Source organism: Corvus kubaryi, unplaced genomic scaffold, assembly GCF_017639235.1.
Source record: "Corvus kubaryi isolate FWS band 111438036 unplaced genomic scaffold, C.kubaryi_AGA036_p1.0 74, whole genome shotgun sequence".
NCBI lineage: Eukaryota > Metazoa > Chordata > Aves > Passeriformes > Corvidae > Corvus > Corvus kubaryi.
In genome coordinates, this window is record NW_024582061.1 from 5,512,738 (window position 1) to 5,532,359 (window position 19,622).

Consider the following 19,622-nt stretch of genomic DNA (forward strand, 5'->3'; position numbering starts at 1 on the left):
GGGGGTCCGCCCGCGGCCGCCGCCCGCAGCCCGGGCCGGCACGCTCGCCCCCCCGCGGTGAGTCAGGCCGGGCCGCCGCCTCCTCCCTCGCGGGCCGGGGGAGCCGCGCGGCGCCGGCCGTGACGCGCTCGGGAGCTGGGCGGGAGCCCGGGTGTGCCTCATCGGCCCGGAGCGTGCGGGACAGCGAGTGCGGCACAGCCGGGCTCGGCCTCTCCCCGGCACCTGCCGGCGGCATCTCCCCTGGGAAGGGCTGCTGCCAAACCCTCTGTGCCTCCCTTTAATATTAAGGTCCCGGCACAAGTTTTTTATCCGTAAAGAATCCTGCTTGAGTAATGCTTCCAGGTTTAGCGGGGCTTGCTTGTTTTGAGGTTTTGGGGGGGGGGGGGGGTTTTACGGTTAGTTTCTACTTTACTATCAGTAAAAAGGTAAACAAAATGCTATGTTGCCATTTCTGTGCTCAAGCCCGGTGCGTAGCAAGTGTGGCTCTTCTTCACTGTAATTAAATGGGATCAGCCTGTTGAAAAGGACAAGACTTCAATCTGCAGGCTACTGCCGATAGGGTCTACTATTTATAAGTGTGTAGCTTCAAGTGTTTGGTAAAGGCAGAGTTGAAGCTGACTTACAGTGTGGAGTCCCAAACTTCCCTAAGGGATAAACAGGACCTTCTCTTCTAAAGGGTAAGACTGAAATCTTACTGCAACAGAGAGAGGAATCAGGTGAAGGATTTCTCTGGAGTGGAGTTAGGAAGAATTCTAGCAAAACAGAGACTGGAGGCACAGCTTTTGTGATTCTTTTTTTTTCCCCCTTACCTCATTTGTCAGTAATTAGTACACAGGAATCGGCACATTCATACCTGCTGATATATCTGGCTGCTTCTTGCCTTAATGTAGCTTGTTTTGTTCCTGGTAATGTTTTTACCTGGTTCACCTATTTCTATTGCTTAGAGAGGAGGGGTGGGGGAAGTGAAGGTAGAAGTACCGTTCTTGAACTAGCAGGAAAACGAAAACCACCGTGGTGATGGTTTTGCACAATGGCCTTATTGCTAGGCAAGTTTTTTATTAGGAATGATGAGGAAAATGATCATTGTAAATGCTAATTGAAGATGGACTTATGTTAAAGTCCACCTCACGTGTCCCTGTTAATGGTCACCTGTGTAATTATGTTCACTTAAGCCTTCTTTTACAAAGATCCCGTTAGAAGCACTGTCTTATGCTTGCTCAGGCCATCCAAATGTCTGACTTCTAGGAATATGGGTAAAGGTTACTCAACTTTCTCTTTTCTCCTGGTCACAGGAAGCTTTGGCTCTCCTTGTTAAAAGGCTATTTTGTCATGGGTAGGAGTGGCTGATGATTGTTTCCTCTGATAGCGTCAGAGTACAGCATCTTGTAGAAATATTCGGGCTTCCGCTTGCTGGTGGGATGTACGTCAGCCCATCAACTGCCTCCTGTGACTCACCAGTGTAACTGGTTATTGTGTTTTCCTCTGCGCTTGTCCTACTCCTTGCCAGACTTCGCTGCTCAGGCTTGCCGGTGACTGTGCCATGGATGTTCAGTGTCATGCTGTTGTCTGAGGGTCTTCTGGCCCACAGTGATACTTAGAGGAGACTGTATATGTCTGCAGGAAATAGTATTTCTCTAGCACACTGTCTTAGGGGGAATGTATTGAACTTTCCCCCCTGGAACAATGTTGTTTTTAAGCTCTGTGCATACTCATCCACTTAGCAGCAGCCAGCTGGCCACAGAGTAAGTTTTTACTACCTCTCCTTCCCCAGCCTCTTGACCCCTCTGAGAGTGTTTGTCATGCTTCCTGGGCTTCTTCCTAATGTGGTTCAAGTAGGCCAACAGATTCCAAAGCTATTTTGCAGGGGAGGGAAAGGATGATGTTGAGGGAAGTAGTGGTATTGGCATTGTTTCTCAAAGCAGGCTGAAACGTGCAGTTACTGTTGGCGCTGTTTCTGTGTTCCCCCTGAACCCCTCCTGTTGACTTGTGTGAGTGCAGGGAGCTCTTGTAGCCAATGCCTTTGTGGTAGCAGGAAGTGTCTGTATGTGGTGATGTCCCTGTGAAACTAAACCTAAAAGCACAGCTATAAATACTGGTGCTGAACACTGTTTACTGAATCACTGTTGGGCCCTGAAACAATGTTTTTCTGTTCCTGTAAACAAGAATTCTTGGGAATGTATGTTGTACTAGGCAGAGTCCTTTCTTCTAGGTAATGTCTCGGTCATGTTAAGACTTCATGCTTCTAAATAAGAACATTTCCTACTAAAAAGTGTATTAAAGGAGGCCAAAAACTTCACTTCTAAAAGAGCAATGAGAAGTGGCCTGTTACTGAAAGTAGTAACAGCAGCAGTGCTACAATGCACTGCTGTTGCCAGACGTTCTTACTTGAGGGGTGTATGAGAATGGCAAGACTACATGAGACTGAAGGTCTGGCTGGCTCTGTCATCTCCTTGTGAGTCTTTAGGAAAGAACACAGGTGTAGAGTAGATGAAGGTAACAATTTACAGTGTGCTCTTGCCTCTAGCAGAGTGGCTTGCACTTGTAAACTGGAGATTCTCTAGTCTGTTTTCCTTTTAATTGCCTCTTGAGTTCCTGCCACCCCCAAAACATGTATGTGAGGTTTTTAGCAAGCAATCATCTGTAGGTGACTGAACCCTTTTCAAGTAAGTACTGCACAGGTGGTTTAGGTAGTTGTGATCAAGCTGTGGTAACGAGTAACAGCTCTTAAATTACAGAGGCTAAAACTCTTTTACTAGAGGTTTGAAAAGTACAAGTTTGTGGTGTCCACCCAGTTGCTGTGAGGTAAGGAGGAGTTGAACTGCCTCCATCAGTGTTGAGTTCCTTCTACACATTCCTGTAAGTTAGAGAAACAGGTTTTGCTAGATCCTATAAGACACTGCAGTGTGGCTTTTAAGTAGATGCTGTTTTACTGTTGAGACAGGAGCTTGCCTTGATCCTGAAAGCCACGGAACATGAAGTTGGTCACTTTATAACTAAGCAATCACAGATTATCTTAGCAGCAGGTGTATTAAAAAATAAAATGTCTTGTGGGGTCTTACTTGGTTAGCATGATGCTGACAATGCAAGAAAGGGCTTTTCCAGAGTAAGGATGTGCTGCCTTTCCACTTGAGAGGGTTGCACAGTACTTGCTACATCTTCTTTGGGCTTTTCTGGTTTCCAAGGAAGAAAGAAGGGCAAGTTTAAGTGAAAGAGAGGAATTTTAAACAGCTTCCTTCAGCTGTGTTTCATGTCTAGCTACTAACCTAAAGAGAACTGAAGAATGGCAGTGGGATTTTCAGGTTTGCTGCCCATTTCTGGGATAAGAAATAAAAAAAGGGTTGGATGGTCAGCTCTGAAAATAGAGCTAGGCTTTGTGCTGTGTGGTAAACTTGTGGCTGAAAAGCAGTGTGTTAAAGCACTGTGTCTTGTTACTGCATTAGAATAAACTGAACTGGGAGGTGAAGGCACACTTCGAGTGTTAAGGGAACAGAGTAAGTCTGGTTGCAACTTCATATGCAATTATAGAAGTATTTTTATAATGTTACTGTGCTTTCTTATGTTTTAGATTAACTTCTTTAACTTTCTTTCCAGCCACCAAAGTTCTTGGTACAGTCAAGTGGTTCAATGTCAGAAATGGATATGGCTTTATCAACAGGTATGTTTAAATTCTGATAATTGTATTTATGCTGTACTAAGACTCGTGGTACATGTGATAGGCCATGTATTACTAATTGTAACAGAGGTCTGAGGACCTGACTACAAGTTCATGCAGTTGATAGCTTAGGCCAGGCACTCAGCAAACTCTTTCTTAAAAACACCTCAGCCCTCAATCAAAGGTTGTGTGTATGGGGAGAAAACAGAAAGGGTCAAACTCAGTACAGATTTGGTCTGTTACCTGTTTCTCATGTTTACTTCACTACACTCTTAATAAGTTGCATGTTCTTTAGTGACTGCCTGGCTTTTTTTGAAGGCCTGAGAAAGGTAGGAGGATGAGGGGAAATACTTTCAGGTAAACTTAGTGTTAATTGGTTGGTCAGAATACCTCTTGTGGATACTCATTGAGATTCTCTGATAGCGTCTCACGGAAAATATGCTAGGGCTGTGTTTCATAGAAATTCTGTCTTTGAATCTTTTGGTTTTTTCCTTCTTCTCTGGGCACAAACAAACCTCTGAATAACATTGAGAGTCCAAACAGCTGTATGTGAGACTGATCATACTGCAACCTTATGTGCAGAAGACCCATGCTTCCAATTTACTGGAGGAAGCTCTGGGTTTTAAGGCTGAAATATCTTTGGGGTTGAGGGGCTTAAATGTCTTATGTGCTTTTTTGAGGAATGAAACTCCTGCATGCTGAACACTTGTCTTCCAAAAATCATACCTGGCAAGTTATTTCACTCTACAAGTCCTTGAGCTGTTACACATCAGGTAGATTTGGGTAAGTTGGACAGTGCAGAAAGGGGTAGAAGACCCCATGTTCATGGATCTGAAGCCAGTTGTGGTATTAATCTCAGTCTCTGGAGATTATTATCCAGGGTTCCACAAGATTGGAAGAAAAGTTTTAATTAGAAGTCCTCTTAAAGTCTGTAATAGCAGTTGATGTAAGAGCCTTCTGCTGGTTATGGTGTAGTAACTTAGTGTTCTTCCTAACATGAAATCTACTGTTGCTTCAATCCAGGACAACAAGTTTGGGATTATGCATTATCTTCACAAACTCTTTGACCCACCTGTTCTGTTCGGAGAGAAGGAATTGAGTGAACAGATGGCAGGGCTTAGGCTCTTTCTTATTGTGTGGGAACACAGATTCAAGGTCTCAGACTTATCTTCGTGTTTTGCATGTGGAAGCCTGAGCTGTCTGGCCTAATCCAGAAAACCTCACATTCATGTCTGGGTTTTCCTCCTGTGGACTCTCCTAACACCTCTTGTGTCCGGTTGCCTTGAGTTTCACTGAAAGGAGATCTGTTAACAGCTGTGGCCAGTCTTGTTTGACCTCTGGGGTAACAGCTCAGGTTGCAGTCCCTCTGGAAGTGTTTTTGGGGAGTTAGAGTAGTGAAAAACAAGCAGTCCAGTCATTAACTCTGCCCTGCATAAAAAGAAAACACTGAATGTTTGCCAGAAGATTATGGAGGACCTCCCCCGTCCTCTCACGCTTTTGAAGACCCAGGAGTCCTTTCTGTTCTCAAGCAAATGACCACAGAAGTTCAGAGCAGGGTTTTGGTAGCATAGGCTTAGACAGAATGTATGGAATTCAGGGCATGTGCTACAGGCTGAGAGAAGGAGGGTTTCACTTGAAAAGCGAGGAATTTCTAGTTAAGTCTCCTTAGTCTAAACTCTTACGACTTCTCACTTTCTTTTCACAGAAATGATACAAAAGAAGATGTGTTTGTTCACCAGGTAAGACAGCAGTGATTGTGCTTAGAGATGTGTACTATGATAGGTTTCTAATGCAGCTTCCTGCAACAGCTACCCAACCTTGTCCTGGCTTCTCCTTAGAATATTTTCTGCAGATAACTTGAGTGGATGTGCATGTTGAAATTTTCAGGGAGAAATATTAGGTTGTTTTCCTTCTCTGTGAAAGGGCTAGGTATTTTAATCCTTCTTAACCCCTTTTGTCTGCTCCAGTTGGAACACTAAAGATGTTTTTTTGGTGTGGTTTTTGTTTGGTTGTCTCCCCTTGGTGAGGTGACTGGTCTGAATATCTTTCTACTTGGTCTGTCCTTCCCCTATTTCCTCATGCTCCTTGTGTCCTTTGTTTCTTCCTACCCTCTTTTTGCAGGTCTGTTCTGTCTGCCCTCCCTGGTATTGGAGAGAAAGTGATCTAGTCTGGCTCTTGACCAGCCTGGGTTGCCATCAGCTGTTTCTGCACGAGGCAGCTGCTCTTAGGAAGAAGAGAAGGAAGGCTGTGTGCCAAGTGTGCCCAAGCAGAGAGAGCTTGCCCAGCGGCTTGTTATTGGTTAGCTTTCCTTGGGCTGTCAGGAGGCTGTTCTAAGTTTATACTGTGACTCTCAGGTTGCAGGCAAATAATGGCAAGACAGAGGCTGCTGTCTCCATGCTGATGTCAACTGATTAGTTGGCTTAGATCTGGTTTTGCATCATTCACCAGAAACTGCAATCTTGCCCCTAGAGTTTGTCCTGTATAAAATGTCTGCAGGCTCATGTGATCTTTGAAATCATGCACTTTCTCTGTGGCATAAGTGACACTATTTCTATCAAATGTAACCAGGAAGTTTGTTCCAGAGCTGGTCACAGAGGATTGGGATATGTACACATATCCTTAGCTGATGAATCAACACGGAGAGTTAGTTTAGTTCCTGTGTCTTGATGACTGAATAGTGGTAACTGTTTCTCTGGGTCATAGGGTGTACACCTGTTAGCTGAACCTGGCTGAAGCTGGGAGGGGATGAGTCTAGTGCCTGTTATGAGTAAAGATGATGTTGGTAAGTGTGCACAGTACACATTCCTGGTTCGGCTGGTGGACTTGAGAGCAAGAGCTTTCAATGCATATACCAATTTTCGATGGTCATTTTCCTTCCTTAGCAGCCTGTGCTGTGGGCATGCTGACCCATCTGTGGTCTGATGGGATTGTGTCCAGAGGAGGGTGGGAAGAGTTCTGGAAGAGAAATGTGTTCTGGATAGGCAGCACTGCCTTAAAGACAAATGAGGTTTCCTTGATACTTGTGAGACACTGTCCCGGAAAATGGCTGTTGTTCTGATGACAGATAATATGGATTAGTGTTGTTCTGCTTGGGAAGGCTGCCAGCTGAGACCCAAACAGAAAGCTAGTGTTATCTGTGCTGTTTTGTCTCCTTTACCTGTAGAGAAGATTATTCCCCTAAATGTAAACTGGTGGGTGTGTGTGGAGGGGGTGGAGGTGGGCACTTCCCACCTCCTGTGGCTGAAGTCCTTTTGGGGTGAGCAAAACTGGCTTTGTTTCAGAAATACCACATCATGTGCAGGCCTGCATCGGATTAACCCTCCTGGCAGGCTGAGCATGGCAGAGTAGATGCTTCTAGTGCTGCTCTGGCTTGGCTGCAGTCGAATGTTCCTCATCCTGTACATGGATGTGCTCGCTCCCAGAGCCTGGGATGTTCTGGCCAGAGCTCCTGATGGGGCTGTCCGCAAGGGAGGCAAACCCATGCTGTGAGCAAACATCCTGCTTCAAGCTCCCTCTGCACTGATAGTGCCTGCTCTGCCCCTCCCTCGTGCCTGGGAGGAGCTGGATTACACTCCTAATCCCTTCAGAATAAGGCTGACCTAGTTGAATAGATAGAGCTTCCTCCCTGCCTCCCCTGCGTGCATCCGCATGGGGAGGGAACGGCGATCTCATGATTGGAATGGGGGTTAGTGCTTGGTGTCTGGCTATTGGATGCTATTTATAACTAGTACAGATTAAAATGCTTTTCTTTTTAGGGCATGCATGGCTTGCTTTGAGTTAACCCTTTGTCTTGCCGGGGCCCCAGGCAGTGTTTTTGGGAAGGGCAGTTCTTCACCTTGCCTGGTTGGTTGGTGCAAGGTGCTGTCCAGGGCGCTGTGTCAGTCAGCTACAGGTGCTGTGAGCAACAGGGATCCATCTGCCTCGCGGGCTGCAGTGTGTCTTGCAATTTAACACCAGGAAAAGTGTCAGCAGCCAGGGAAGTTCCATTTAATTAGAGTTTAAATCAATGAGCAGTGAGGAGTTGTTAATCTCTCTTTCTCTTGACTTCACTGGCATGAGTTGATCGTGCACAGCCTGGAGTACCTGCACCAGTAATTGGAGTAACAAATTCTGGCTGTTTCTGGGACAATGCTGGATGTGCTGATGATGTGATGGTATGAGCTTCTGGAAAGAACTCTTTCAAACAAGAACCTGAACTAGCTCTGAAGGCTCTTGTAGCTGCGTGTTAGTCAGTGTCCCCATGGGGAAGGAAAGGCTTTGTTGTTGAGTGTTGTCTGTTAATATGAAACATCTGTCTTCTGAGTTAGAGAAGCTGGAGCCTGCAGGATGCTGGTAAACAGTAACAGGGAGAATAGTGCTCTCTCCCCTCTGGATACACAGAGTAAAAGTCTTTTCATCAACCTTAGAGCTTAGGCTTGTTAGAGGCTTATTTCAGCAGTGTTTATCTGCAGCTGCAGTAGTAAAGCTGTATATTTTCTGCTTGGATTTCTAGGATTTACATGAAATTTTCCTGATTGCCTTTATAAAACAAGCTCCAGCCTACTGCAGCCTCTATCTCCTGTTGGCAATTGCAGATCTGGAATCTCGAAGTTTCTGGCCATAAAGCTGGGAACAGAACAAGTGGAATACTGTTGCTTTTATCTTCCATTATGCTATTTGAAGGATATCTGAGGAGCTTCATCAATCTTAAGTAAACTCTCTGCTGAAAAGAAATTTATTAGTCCTTTCTTCTTCTGTGCTTACAAGGAAGGGGAAGGAGTTTGAAATACAGCTTATTGACATCTGTTGTATGCAAAGCACAAGTCTTCTACGAGTTTTAGTCAGTTGTTTCAGTACAAATAGTACTAAATCATTAACTTTGCTGCAGATTAAGTGTTTTAGTACTAGTATATAACATTTATGGAAAAGCAAACACCTCTTTCTGATTTTTAGAAATGGGACAGTTACACTAAAAGGTCAGCAGAAAGCAAACAAAGTTATCTGAGCTAATTGTGGAGTCTCTGCTTGCTAAAGTAATTCCCAAAGGAATTGACTTGAACAGCTCATTCTGTTTCTGTATTTAAAAAAAAATAAACCTCTTGGGATGTTTTTGCTAATAATAGTATGTACACTCTTGCATCCATCCTTAGGCTGTTCAGGGATGCTACAGGATACAGGGAAAGGTATGGCATGAATGATATGCTGGTCTGTCGCCTGAAACACAAAGGAGACTCTATTCAGCAGCAAGGAAAATAGGTTTCCTAGACTAGTCAAGATGGGCTTTAAACTGAATAAATTTTTCTTTCAGGTGGAAATATTTTTGGGCTGTTGTTGGCTGAATGTTGTTGCTCTGTGAAGGTAACAGCTCCATTGATGGTCATGCTGCAGTTTTTCTTGAACTGCAGACAGATAGGGCAACTGGCTCTTCTGTTTCTGCCCTACGTCCCATTTCTTAAGCCGGATTTATGCCCTGTGTTTCCACGTGTGTTTCTCTCTGCTGGCTCTGCACCTCCCTTCTTCCTGCTAACTAAAGATTCCCAGACCAGGAAACTTAATGTGAATTGCTATTTAATAATCTAATGCAAGCTAATAATCTTTCAGTAAGAAAATAGCTACTGGATTAGCTTGTACAATGCATGTCTTGGTCTTTTCTCCCTGACATCTTCCAGTTCATGAAGCTTTGCCTAATGAACAGATTGTAGGCTTGTCTTGCTAACAGCCTGTTGTGGAATCCTAGAAATACTCCACAGAGTACAAGGTATCTGTAGTTGACAGACTGAAAATTGCTCCTGGAGGTTTGAGTGTTCCTGTGGGTCTGAGGAGGTGTACAACTGGCTTTGATCCAAACCCATGTTGTTATTTTTATATAACAATAATAGTATTATTTATAGCTATTATTGTGGTGCTTTGTGGCTTCTGTCCAGGAGATGGCTAAAATTGCATTTGTCTGTTCTGGTACTATTGTTGTGTTATATAGTAGGAACATATAACCTGAGTTATACTGGGGTCTCCTTTATGATACTTAGATAAAATGCTAATTCATGTTACACCAGAGTTAGAGTAATTCTTTCCTAGTTACCATGACTTGCCATGATACCATATAATTAATGCTTCTACAAAAATGCTCTGGATCTTAAGTTCTCTCTAGATGGTCTACAGGTCTCCTAATGACTGAAGGCAGGGGTCACACTTGCTGCCCGAGCTGCCTTGGTACAGCTTGGAGGAGATCAAACACTCAGTATGAGCTCTATTCATGCAGGAGATTTGTAATAATTTCCATATTCAGTATGCTGGACAGAGCAGATCCTGGGGCAGCTGCTGATTTATAAACTCATAAATAGTGAGAAAAGAGGAAACCTTGAACTGGGTATTGGTGGGCCTGTGAAATAAGAGACGTCTATGTATTTGAAATATCTTGGTGTGGTGACTGCTCTCGTGTGTAGAGTTGGAATTGTAGCAGAAAAATACTGCCCTTCCCTCACCTGTGGGGCTATGAATGTGTAAGATAAGTAACATAAAATAATATATTTTTATGTATCTTCTTCCTTTCAAGACGGCCATAAAGAAAAACAATCCACGGAAGTACCTGCGCAGTGTTGGTGATGGAGAGACTGTAGAATTTGATGTGGTCGAGGGAGAGAAGGTGAGAGATAATGGAGCCTCAGGGTGTGGTCCAACAGAGTTAACATCACACAGAACCTTAGTTGTGTCTCTAGTGTCTCCATCTGATGTGTTTATCCCTGGGTAGATGGCATTCATACAGCTTTTCTGGGGGAGATCTGTTTTTTAAAGACTTCATTAAGACATATTTCTAGGTATGTATCAAAACTCTACAAGTAAACTGCATCCTAGCGTGTCTAGAATCTGCAATTGTTACTTGATAGAACATTTGAAGCCTACAGCCTGCCCAGTAATTACTAACTGAGGCATATATGGCCCGGAAGAATTTGTCTTGGAGTGTGGTAGCTTAATAACTGTAAGAGCTTTCAATTTCCTTATGCTTCTTTCTTGAACATTTTTGAGGGTTATGAGGTTTTGGGGTTTTTTTTGTCTCTGTAATCAGTTACTTCTTGCTTCCTCCTCTGAACTCAGCCTGTTAGATAGGATTTCAGTATCTTAACTCATGATGATACCTCTTGGTTAAGGGGTTGGGAATAACAAACCTGCTTTTGCACTATGTGGGAGAAAGGAATCACTGTAGCTTAGAACTTAGGCAAAAAAGCCTCTTCCCTGTTGCAACTTCTCCCTGTAGATGGTTGTTCTTTTCTTACACCCCCCTGGCTGCCTTTCTTTTGTCCTTTTAGGGTGCAGAAGCAGCTAATGTCACTGGCCCAGATGGAGTCCCCGTGGAAGGCAGCCGCTACGCTGCAGACCGGCGCCGCTATCGACGGGGCTATTTTGGCCGACGCCGGGGACCACCTCGGAGTGTGAGTTCAATTTCCCTGCATTGCTGCTGCCACACACAATGCAGGCAGGGCTGTTTCTCATCTGACTGTCTGAGGCACTTCTGACTGTGCAACATAGGTCTAATAAACTTTCAAGTTATGGTGTACAAAGCATCTTGACAAAAACAGAACAGATTGATGTTGCAAAGTGGATAAGTAGTATAAGGCTGTTGTAAACTGAGAAGTGTAATTTTTTTGAGTTCTGAATCTCTCAATTATACCTTGACTGCTGTCAAATGCTGCCTGTTCCTACTATCTATCCTAGTTCCTTTGGATGTTTACTTATCCTGATCAGTTTTATACATGAGAGAACATCACAGATGATTGTGGGTTTTTTAATTGAGTATGGTCGTGGTGGTTAAAATGGCTGTGCAGAATGGGAAGGATACATGTCAAACTGAATGTAGACTACCAAGAGCTGTCAGGAGGCTACAGCTTTTCCTTCCTACTGGATCGGATGCAGAAGATGCACTTCTTTTTCTAGATCTCTTGTTAAATTCCTTCTTTTAAAGGGCGGAATACAGTGGGAACTGTAAGTCATGTAACATTTTGTGAAACAGACATTACTGGTGGCTGGCATTTGAAATACAAACCACAAAAAAAAACACTACCCAAAAAAACCAACATGCAGCTTTATCAATTAACAACTAAAGGGGAAAGATAACCACTGCATCTCTGAAAGGTTGAAAAGACTGTGTAGAAAGAGTGATGTGAGGTAATACAATTTTTCTATCTTAAATTTTCTTGATGTTTTTGTGGGGGTTCCCTGTGGAATGGGGCTTTGTGTAGAATGTGAAGTGACCTGTGTCAAGTTTCTGTGTGATGTCTTTGTTAGCTTTCCAAATTCAGAAGTGTCCTGATCAATAGCTGCCTCTCCATAACACATTTACCCCTTACAGTGCATTGTCATTATTGAAATGCACTAAATATGCATCAGAAAGAACTGTTTCTAAGAAGAACAGCTTCTTAGTCTGTGAGGAGCAGGGGCAGGACTGTTGGCTCTTGTTTTGTCCTCATTCTAACTTTGCCCAAATTAAAGCCTTTTGAGAATCTGCTGCTTCTTTTTACTCAATATGCTGGGGTTTCTGTCCTGATATATTGTTTTTGAGCTTGCATTCAGGGTTATGGTTACTATACTGCCTGTCAAATAAAACACTTTTGTTTTCTTTTGGTGGCAGGGAGGTGAGGGAGAAATCAAGGATGGGGTCACAGAAGGAGGGCAACTTCAGCAAGTGCACAGGAATCCTACCTACCGTCCCCGCTATCGCAGGTCTGTACAGTTCCTCTGCTCAGTTACACAGATGCTTTTGTGTTCTATACAGGCTTCCACGTGTGGGAACACCTACACAAATGGTAGGGACAGTGAGAAGCATTTTGATTACTAGGAGAAATTTGTCTCATGTGCTTGTATGTTCAGAATCATAATGGCCCAGAAAAGGCAAAGAATTCTTTGCATGCCATTACTTTTCACAACTGAGCAGCGTATTGAAGTGAGTTGCAGGGTCCATGTCCTCCCAGCTGAACACTCATTCTTTCCTGGACAAGCAATAACCCAAATCCTTGATCTGGGATGGTGCTCATGGGTGAAAACTGTGTGTGAGCTGGTAAATGTGGAATTGCAGCCCAGAAAGCCACCCACATCCTGGGCTGAAGTCAAATTCCAGCACTGGATTTAGAGATGAACTACAGAAATGATGTAATCCTCATTTTTCATGTGCATGTCTGTTCAAAAACAAAGAGGTAAATAACAGTGCAAGAGCAGCAACAAGCTGAATTTGATAGGGATAATAAGGTTGTTCTTAATTGTAATGACTTGCCTGTTCCATGCACAATGGATCCATCATTTTGGAATCTGGGTCTAAAACCACAAGCTTTCCACCTCTACTTTGAGCTTTTCTGTTTATGAGTATTCATGTTCAATTTGGCTCTTTTATCTAGGACTGTGGGAAATGGGATACTGCTGATGCTTGCTGCTTGTTGGCATTTGAGCTGAATAAATTTAATTCCTGAAAGTCTTCATTAGTTTTGGGGAGTCAGAGATAGCACCATAGCAAGTCCAGTGAGTCTTTTGCACGTCATGTGGCTGAATCACAGGCTGAGTAACTTGTCCATGACTAATGGAAACTTGAGAGTTCCTGATGCATTTTTCCTGTGAGAGGAATGGTATGTCCTATCAGTGAGAAATGCTTCTGTTTGAGTTCACAAAGTATTGCTTTTGTTTACAGGCACTAAATCCAATCACACTAGTGCTTTTGTTATGTTCCTTTGGAAAAGCTAAATTGGCTTTTGGGACTAGGTAGCTGTGGATTAGCTAATGGGAATTCAGCTGTGTTTGGACAGTTTATAAACATACTTTGTTTATACTGGAAATGAGGTGAAATGCTCTGTATGCATCAAGAACATGGACTTGGTAGCTTACTGTTAATGAAGTCCAGCTCACCTGTGATAGGCGCTTTTCCTAAATGGTTAAGAGAGACAACATGAGGCAAAGAGGAAAGATCCAGGAATGGTGTGCAGGTAGAAGTGAGGAGGATTGCAGGAACTGCACCATAAATGAGGAATAGAACTGGGCTGGTATATTGCCATGCCAAGGCTAACTTAGCACAATCAGCCCATGTGGCCACTACTGGCTTGTTTCTTCTCCTAGCCAGCAATTCAAAAGGTCTCACAGCATCTTCGTTGCAGGATACAGTAGAATATGGTGATGGAGCTTCAGCAGGGAAGAGACAACCACCTTCCTTGTCTTTTCTTTCCAGCTATATGCCAGCCAAACCCCAAAGGGATGGTCTGTCAGTGCTCAAAACTGTTGAGGATGATACTTGGTTATGGAAGGTTTTGCTGGGTTATAATTACTGTAGTTTAGCCTTTTTTGGGCTTCTTTCATACTTAACACCTCCTTCTGCCCCGTCAGAGGGCCCCCTCGCCCACGCCCTGCCCCGGCGACTGGAGAGGCTGAAAACAAGGAAAACCATCACGAGGCCAATGCCATGAGCCAGCAGCTGCTGCGCCGCGGCTACCGGCGCCCCTACAACTACCGCCGCCGGCCGCGCCCTGCCAGCGCTCCAGCACAGGAGGGCAAAGAGGTAGGGACACCAAGCTGCTCAGAGCCACAAGCACCTCTCCTGGGAGCAAAGGCTGGGAGAATTGGGATGGTTCAGCCTGAAGAAGAGAAAGCTTCATTGTGACCTCATTGTGGCCTCCCAGTGCCTGAAGGGAGAGATGGGGAAAGACTGTTGCAAGGGCATGGAGTGACAGGACAAGGGGGAATGAGTTAAAATTGAAAGAGTAGGTGTAGATTGGATATGAGGAAAAAAATTCTTCCCTGTGAGGGTGGTGAGGCCCTGGCACAGGTTGCCCAGAGAAGCTGTGGCTGCCCCATCCCTGGAAGTGTCCAAGGCCAGGCTGGATGGGGCTCTGAGCAACCAAGGTATCCCTGCCCATGGCAGGGGGTTGGAATGAGGTGCTCTTCAAGATCCCCTTCCAACCCAAACCATTTTATGACTGTGTGGCAGAGACTGAGGTTTTAAGGGGTGAATGCTCAAGACCTTCTGCCCTGTGTGAGTTTTTAATAAGTGAATTCATGTACTGGGTAAGTCTGATGACCAAATCTGATGTGCTGATGTCCTTGTCCACTTTTTCTGACCTTCTTGGAGAATAAGCACCGTATCTTAAAAGAAACCACCAGTGGGATAGGGATTGCTTCTGGATAGTTCTTAATTGGGGGTCAGACTGTGACAACTTTTTTTTGAAGTGGAAGCAGTTGTGTTTCCCACTTCCTTAAACCTTAATTCTGTATGTAGCATGAGAGATGGATTTGAATGCTCTAGGTCTATTTCTTGAACTGTTTGAACCAGATGATTTCAGGAAACTTTTTGCAAACACAGCTTCTACTTTATTGAGGAAAGATTTTTTCATCCAGTGTCTACTTCAGGTGTTCCCTTGACAGAATCTGCTGGGTAATACTCAATTACAGGAAATTCAAGAAAAATGAATCTCCAGAAAACACTAAAGTTTAGTGTTTGTTTTAAGACCTGGGTTATGCTGGCTGTACCACTGAATAGAGGAAGGGTGTGGAGGTCAGCCTTTTCCTATAATAAGAGTTTGTTGTGTCTCAGACAAAGGTAACTGAAACACCTGCTGAAAATCCTGCTCCAGTGACAGAGCAGAGTGGTGCTGAGTAATGTCCGGCTCCCCAGGCACCTTTACCATCGCTCAGGTAAGGAGTATGGCTAGTTCCTGTTTTCCAATGGAAGCAGTGTTGTGTATGCTCCTAGGGCTCTGGCCACATCCCCTTATGTATGGCTTGGTATTTGTGATAAGTTCTGAGAGTGCTCTATAGGCAAACCAAGATGCTGCTTTTCTCTTCTTTCTCTGCCTCTGTGTTTGTCACAAAGTAAGTTTTGCTTTATAATTGATTTCTTTTTTTCTTGGAAGCTCTCTGATCTGTATAGTAATAGCATCTGCTGATGAGTTATTTTATTTTTGAAAGATCCTGATTATGGGCAGGATAGGCCAGTTATGCTTATCCTGCCTGTTGTAACTATCTTTTCATTTGACATCTTGTCTGTTTAATGAGAGAGTGAAACTTAAACTGCATTGCTTTTTTTCAAATTTGGCTCTTCAACAGGTGTCCTAAAATACAACTCAAAAGTAACACCAAAGAAACACACAAGCAATAAATTATCAACAGTGATGATGAAAGCAAAGATTTGAAATACCAAAATGTAAAAGAAAACAAAATTTACCAGCAGCTGAGATCCAGGGAACGCCTACAAGATAGATGCATGAAGAGAGAAAGAGAGTGAGATTCAGAAAGAACAACCTCCCTAGTTTCAACAGCAACTGTGGGGCTTTTTGTTTTTTGGGTTTTTTTTCCCTAGAATTTCACTGTTTTGCTAGTATTGATTTTTTTCAATTTTTCTTTTGGTATCAAACTGAAAAGGGAAAAAAAACCAACCAAAGAACTAAAATTGAAATAAAATGCTTTTTTTATTGGATGCTGGTGCTAAACCTCCCAAGTGTGAGTTTTTTTTTTTTTCTGTGCCAGTCCTGTTCACTGCAGGACATGGGGAGGACAAACTTCCGCGTTCCTTGTTAAGATCTATTTGAAACTGTGCAGCATGGGTGACGTTCCTCACAAATAAAAGTGATTTCAACTACCAAAAAACTCTGGTTTAGTGTGTTTTTTCATGTTAGCTTTTAAAATAATTCATTATTTTAATCTTGTTCCTTTGGCATTTATATGGGAAGAGAGCTGCCTCTTTAGTGTGTCCTGCTGGATGATACGTGAGCATGGTTAGGTGGATATACTTCAATACAAAACAACTTCTGCAAAGAAATCACAAAACAGAGCTATAACTTACTCTGTCCTCTCTTCTCTTCTGGCTCTAATAATGTTTAATGGTTGGATTTTCTTGTTACTGTCTTGTCGCAGGAGTTTGGGGGATGTGGAGTGAGTTCCTGGAATGGTTTTATCCTCATCTGTTTTGGTAGGCTTTTGTGTTCTGTAAACAGTAGAATCCAAGTTTTGAGACTCTTCTGCTCAAGAAGGACACTGGCTTAGTAACTACCACTTTATGCAAGCTTCTGTTCTGAGTAATGTTTGACTGGCTTCTCCACTCTCTTAGTGCAAACCAGTAAAATCTCAGTACCTGTGCCACCTTGTGTTAATGAGCAAAGTACTGAGCTGTCTTGCTAACATCAGTGGTTTTCTAATATTCTTCCCTAAAACTTGGCTGTCTTCCAGGTGTTACCAGTCTACTTCCAGCTCTTGAATATGGGTGCATATCTTTTGTCCTTCATTGTCTAGTCCAGTGTTTCTCACATTCCTGTCTTGCAGTTGCTATTCCCAAACCTTAGATAAGTATGTTTGTTTCTCAAACAAATATTCCTGTTACTCTTCAGGAAATAAGCAGAGAGTACAGGGCATAATCACACACAAAAGCCCTTTGCTTCCAGCTTCTGGGAAGGTGAGGAAGGACCCTCACACCCTGTTGCCGTTGCCTTGGGGAGAGGGAGGGTAACAAGAGGCTTAGTGGTGCATGAGTTGCACTGCCTGCAGCTGATTGAATTGCAAGGGATTAGCAACCTCTAATGAGTTGTGAAGTGAAAGCCAGAGGCTTGCTTGAGGAAGAAGTTTTTACTTGGAAGATGAAGAAATACGTCTGTTTTGACACAAAATAAAATGTAATAAGGTGAGGAAAATATAAGGAATGGCACCTTTTAAAAATTCTTAAGCAGGATAGATCTTACTAGGCTTAAATTTTGTTCAGAACTAAATGCTCAGGCACATTGGGGAGAGGTTGGTAATTTCATCGTAACAGGTGCAAGATATTCATCAATACTGAAACATTACTGCAGAATTTGTCATAAAAAAACTACTTGAACTGCCTTCAATAGGTATTTTTTCTTAAAGAGATTTGACAGGCTAAAGAGAATTTTCTTAATCTCTGCAAAAATGTAGGTCAGATTGGATCAAGTTAACAAAAGTACCTAACTAGTTTTTTTTTTTTTTTTTTTTTAAATGGAAGGAGAAACTGAAGGAGAAGTGCAAGGAGTGTCCTATCATTGAGTTCTCTTTGTTACTTCTGTCCTGCCTCTGTACTAAGAACGTTTGCATAAAACAAAAGCTAGTGACTGACATAACCTACTTGATCCCTCAATTCCCTGGTTATGAAAATACAAGCTTCACTCTAGCAAAGTTTAAAGCACTCACTAAAATTACATTTTTAGATGTCTTGGGCTAGTTCTAAATTGTTCCTTTACTAGGCCACTTGTGCTCTTGTTAGCTGAATTTGGCAGGAAAAAAAAAATAAAGTTGGTGCTCAATAATGAGGGTCATTTCTCTTGGCAGCTGGTGCTTATATACCTGTAAATAAGGCTGTGGGTTATTTTCAGATGAGGGCTTAGTTTGAGTTTTGTTGGTTTGGTTTCTTGAAAAGACATTTAGCTCCATGGATTTTGAATTTGCAGAGCAGGTAATGTCCTGCAAAGACAGTCCCTGTGACTTGTGGACTTTTGAGGAGGATAAAGAAAGGAAGAAGAAAGTTTTGTAGGCCTTTGTGCACTGTTTCATTTGAACATAATTGCAGTTCAAGGCACTCACAGTCTGGAGGGATACACGTCCTGTAAGCTTCTGTATCCATGGGAGGACTACACAGGTGCAACAAATGCCTTGGAAGTGAAACATCTTCTGTTGCAGTTGGAAAAAACTTTGGAAATAAAGCCCATGCTACATAGCTTGCTGTAAGGGTTGTGAAATCAGCTGTGCATGCCTGACTCTGTTATTCATTGTAGCTTTTTTAGAGAGTCTCTTTGCAGATCCCGAGTTCAAAGCCATGGTCTGAGACATCATTCTGCTTTCTGCTGGATTGGCTTTTTTGGAGAACCAATGAGCCTTCAGCACCACAGTGATCCTGTAGAGAGGAAGTGCCTGCTCTGGAGTTGTAGGGAAAAGCAGCTGCACGAGCCAAGTGGCAGTGGGATCCTTGCTCAGTGTAAAGGGGATGAGAAGATTTTGGAAGCTATGTCAAACAATTGGTGGCTTGAACTCTCTATTTTGAGCTGTTTGCAATAGTGGAGCAAGGCTGCTGTGACTGAAATTTGAGTCCTAGGGCAGGACAATGATGTACTGAGCAGAAAATGGATCTTGATGACTTAATACCACCAGCTGATGAGATGAATAATTAATATCTTAAGGTTTTAAAATGTCATAGAAATTACTCAGGGCTTCATTATATTTCCTGACTAATGTCAAAATATAGCCGAACTTTGAAGAATAATGTAAGTTTTGACTTGTAAATGGTGACTTTAGTAGGATCACAAAGGTCCTTACAATTCATCAATTATACACTGCCACTTTCATGCCAGTAGTGCCTATGTACAGTTCTTGTTCAGAAAAAACCCACATTATTTTAATAGTATGTGTAAATAGAGGTGTTACAGATTCAATTTCAGGAAAAATTGCTGCAAGAATCTGGACTGAAATTTTGAAACTGCTAAAAGGTAAAACAGCTCATATGGACTCCTGTGCCTTTCTGAGATAACCTGAAGTGGGGCTATAATAAAGAACTAGAGAGCAGTAGTAGTAAATGAAATAAATATTCTAAACAGAGCTGTAGGTCATGTCCTGACCAGGTCAAGATGCCTGAGTGGATGTGTAAAATGTTCACATTTCAGCCCCGTTTCAGTTGTTTTACACTGGAGAGAAGGGCAGAGTTTCAACCATCAGAATTTCCATCAGAATTATACAGGAAGCTCTGTGTAAGTCTCATGTTTCTTGGTAAAAAACTTAATGGAAACTCCAAAACAGAGTATTGAGAGTATGTGTGGCTCCATTTGATGGCTCTTGGGCATCACTTGCCACAGGTGCGGTGCATAACTAAGATCAATAAATTCTGCTGTGACATGGATGGTAAAAGCATTGCACTGTTACACAGCACACGACTGCTGACACTTTTCATCACAGAAAACGGGGGCTGGGGAATTAAGAGATGGCAGCAATCCAGTTTACTGGTACAGTTACGTGAGCACTAGATGGGGCTGTT

At 43.0% G+C, this 19,622-nt stretch overlaps 1 protein-coding gene across 1 annotated transcript; it reads left to right on the forward strand.

Annotated features, from left to right (window-relative positions):
- Positions 1-3,545: 3,545 nt before the first annotated feature.
- YBX3 (Y-box binding protein 3) lies at positions 3,546-16,243 on the forward strand (the record flags this gene model as incomplete). The annotated part of the gene is made up of 8 exons (XM_042051189.1): positions 3,546-3,655; positions 5,358-5,391; positions 10,185-10,274; positions 10,936-11,058; positions 12,255-12,346; positions 13,988-14,159; positions 15,192-15,292; positions 15,704-16,243. Coding segments are annotated over 7 exons (687 nt in total), but the record flags the coding sequence as incomplete, so codon positions are not given.
- Positions 16,244-19,622: the final 3,379 nt, after the last annotated feature.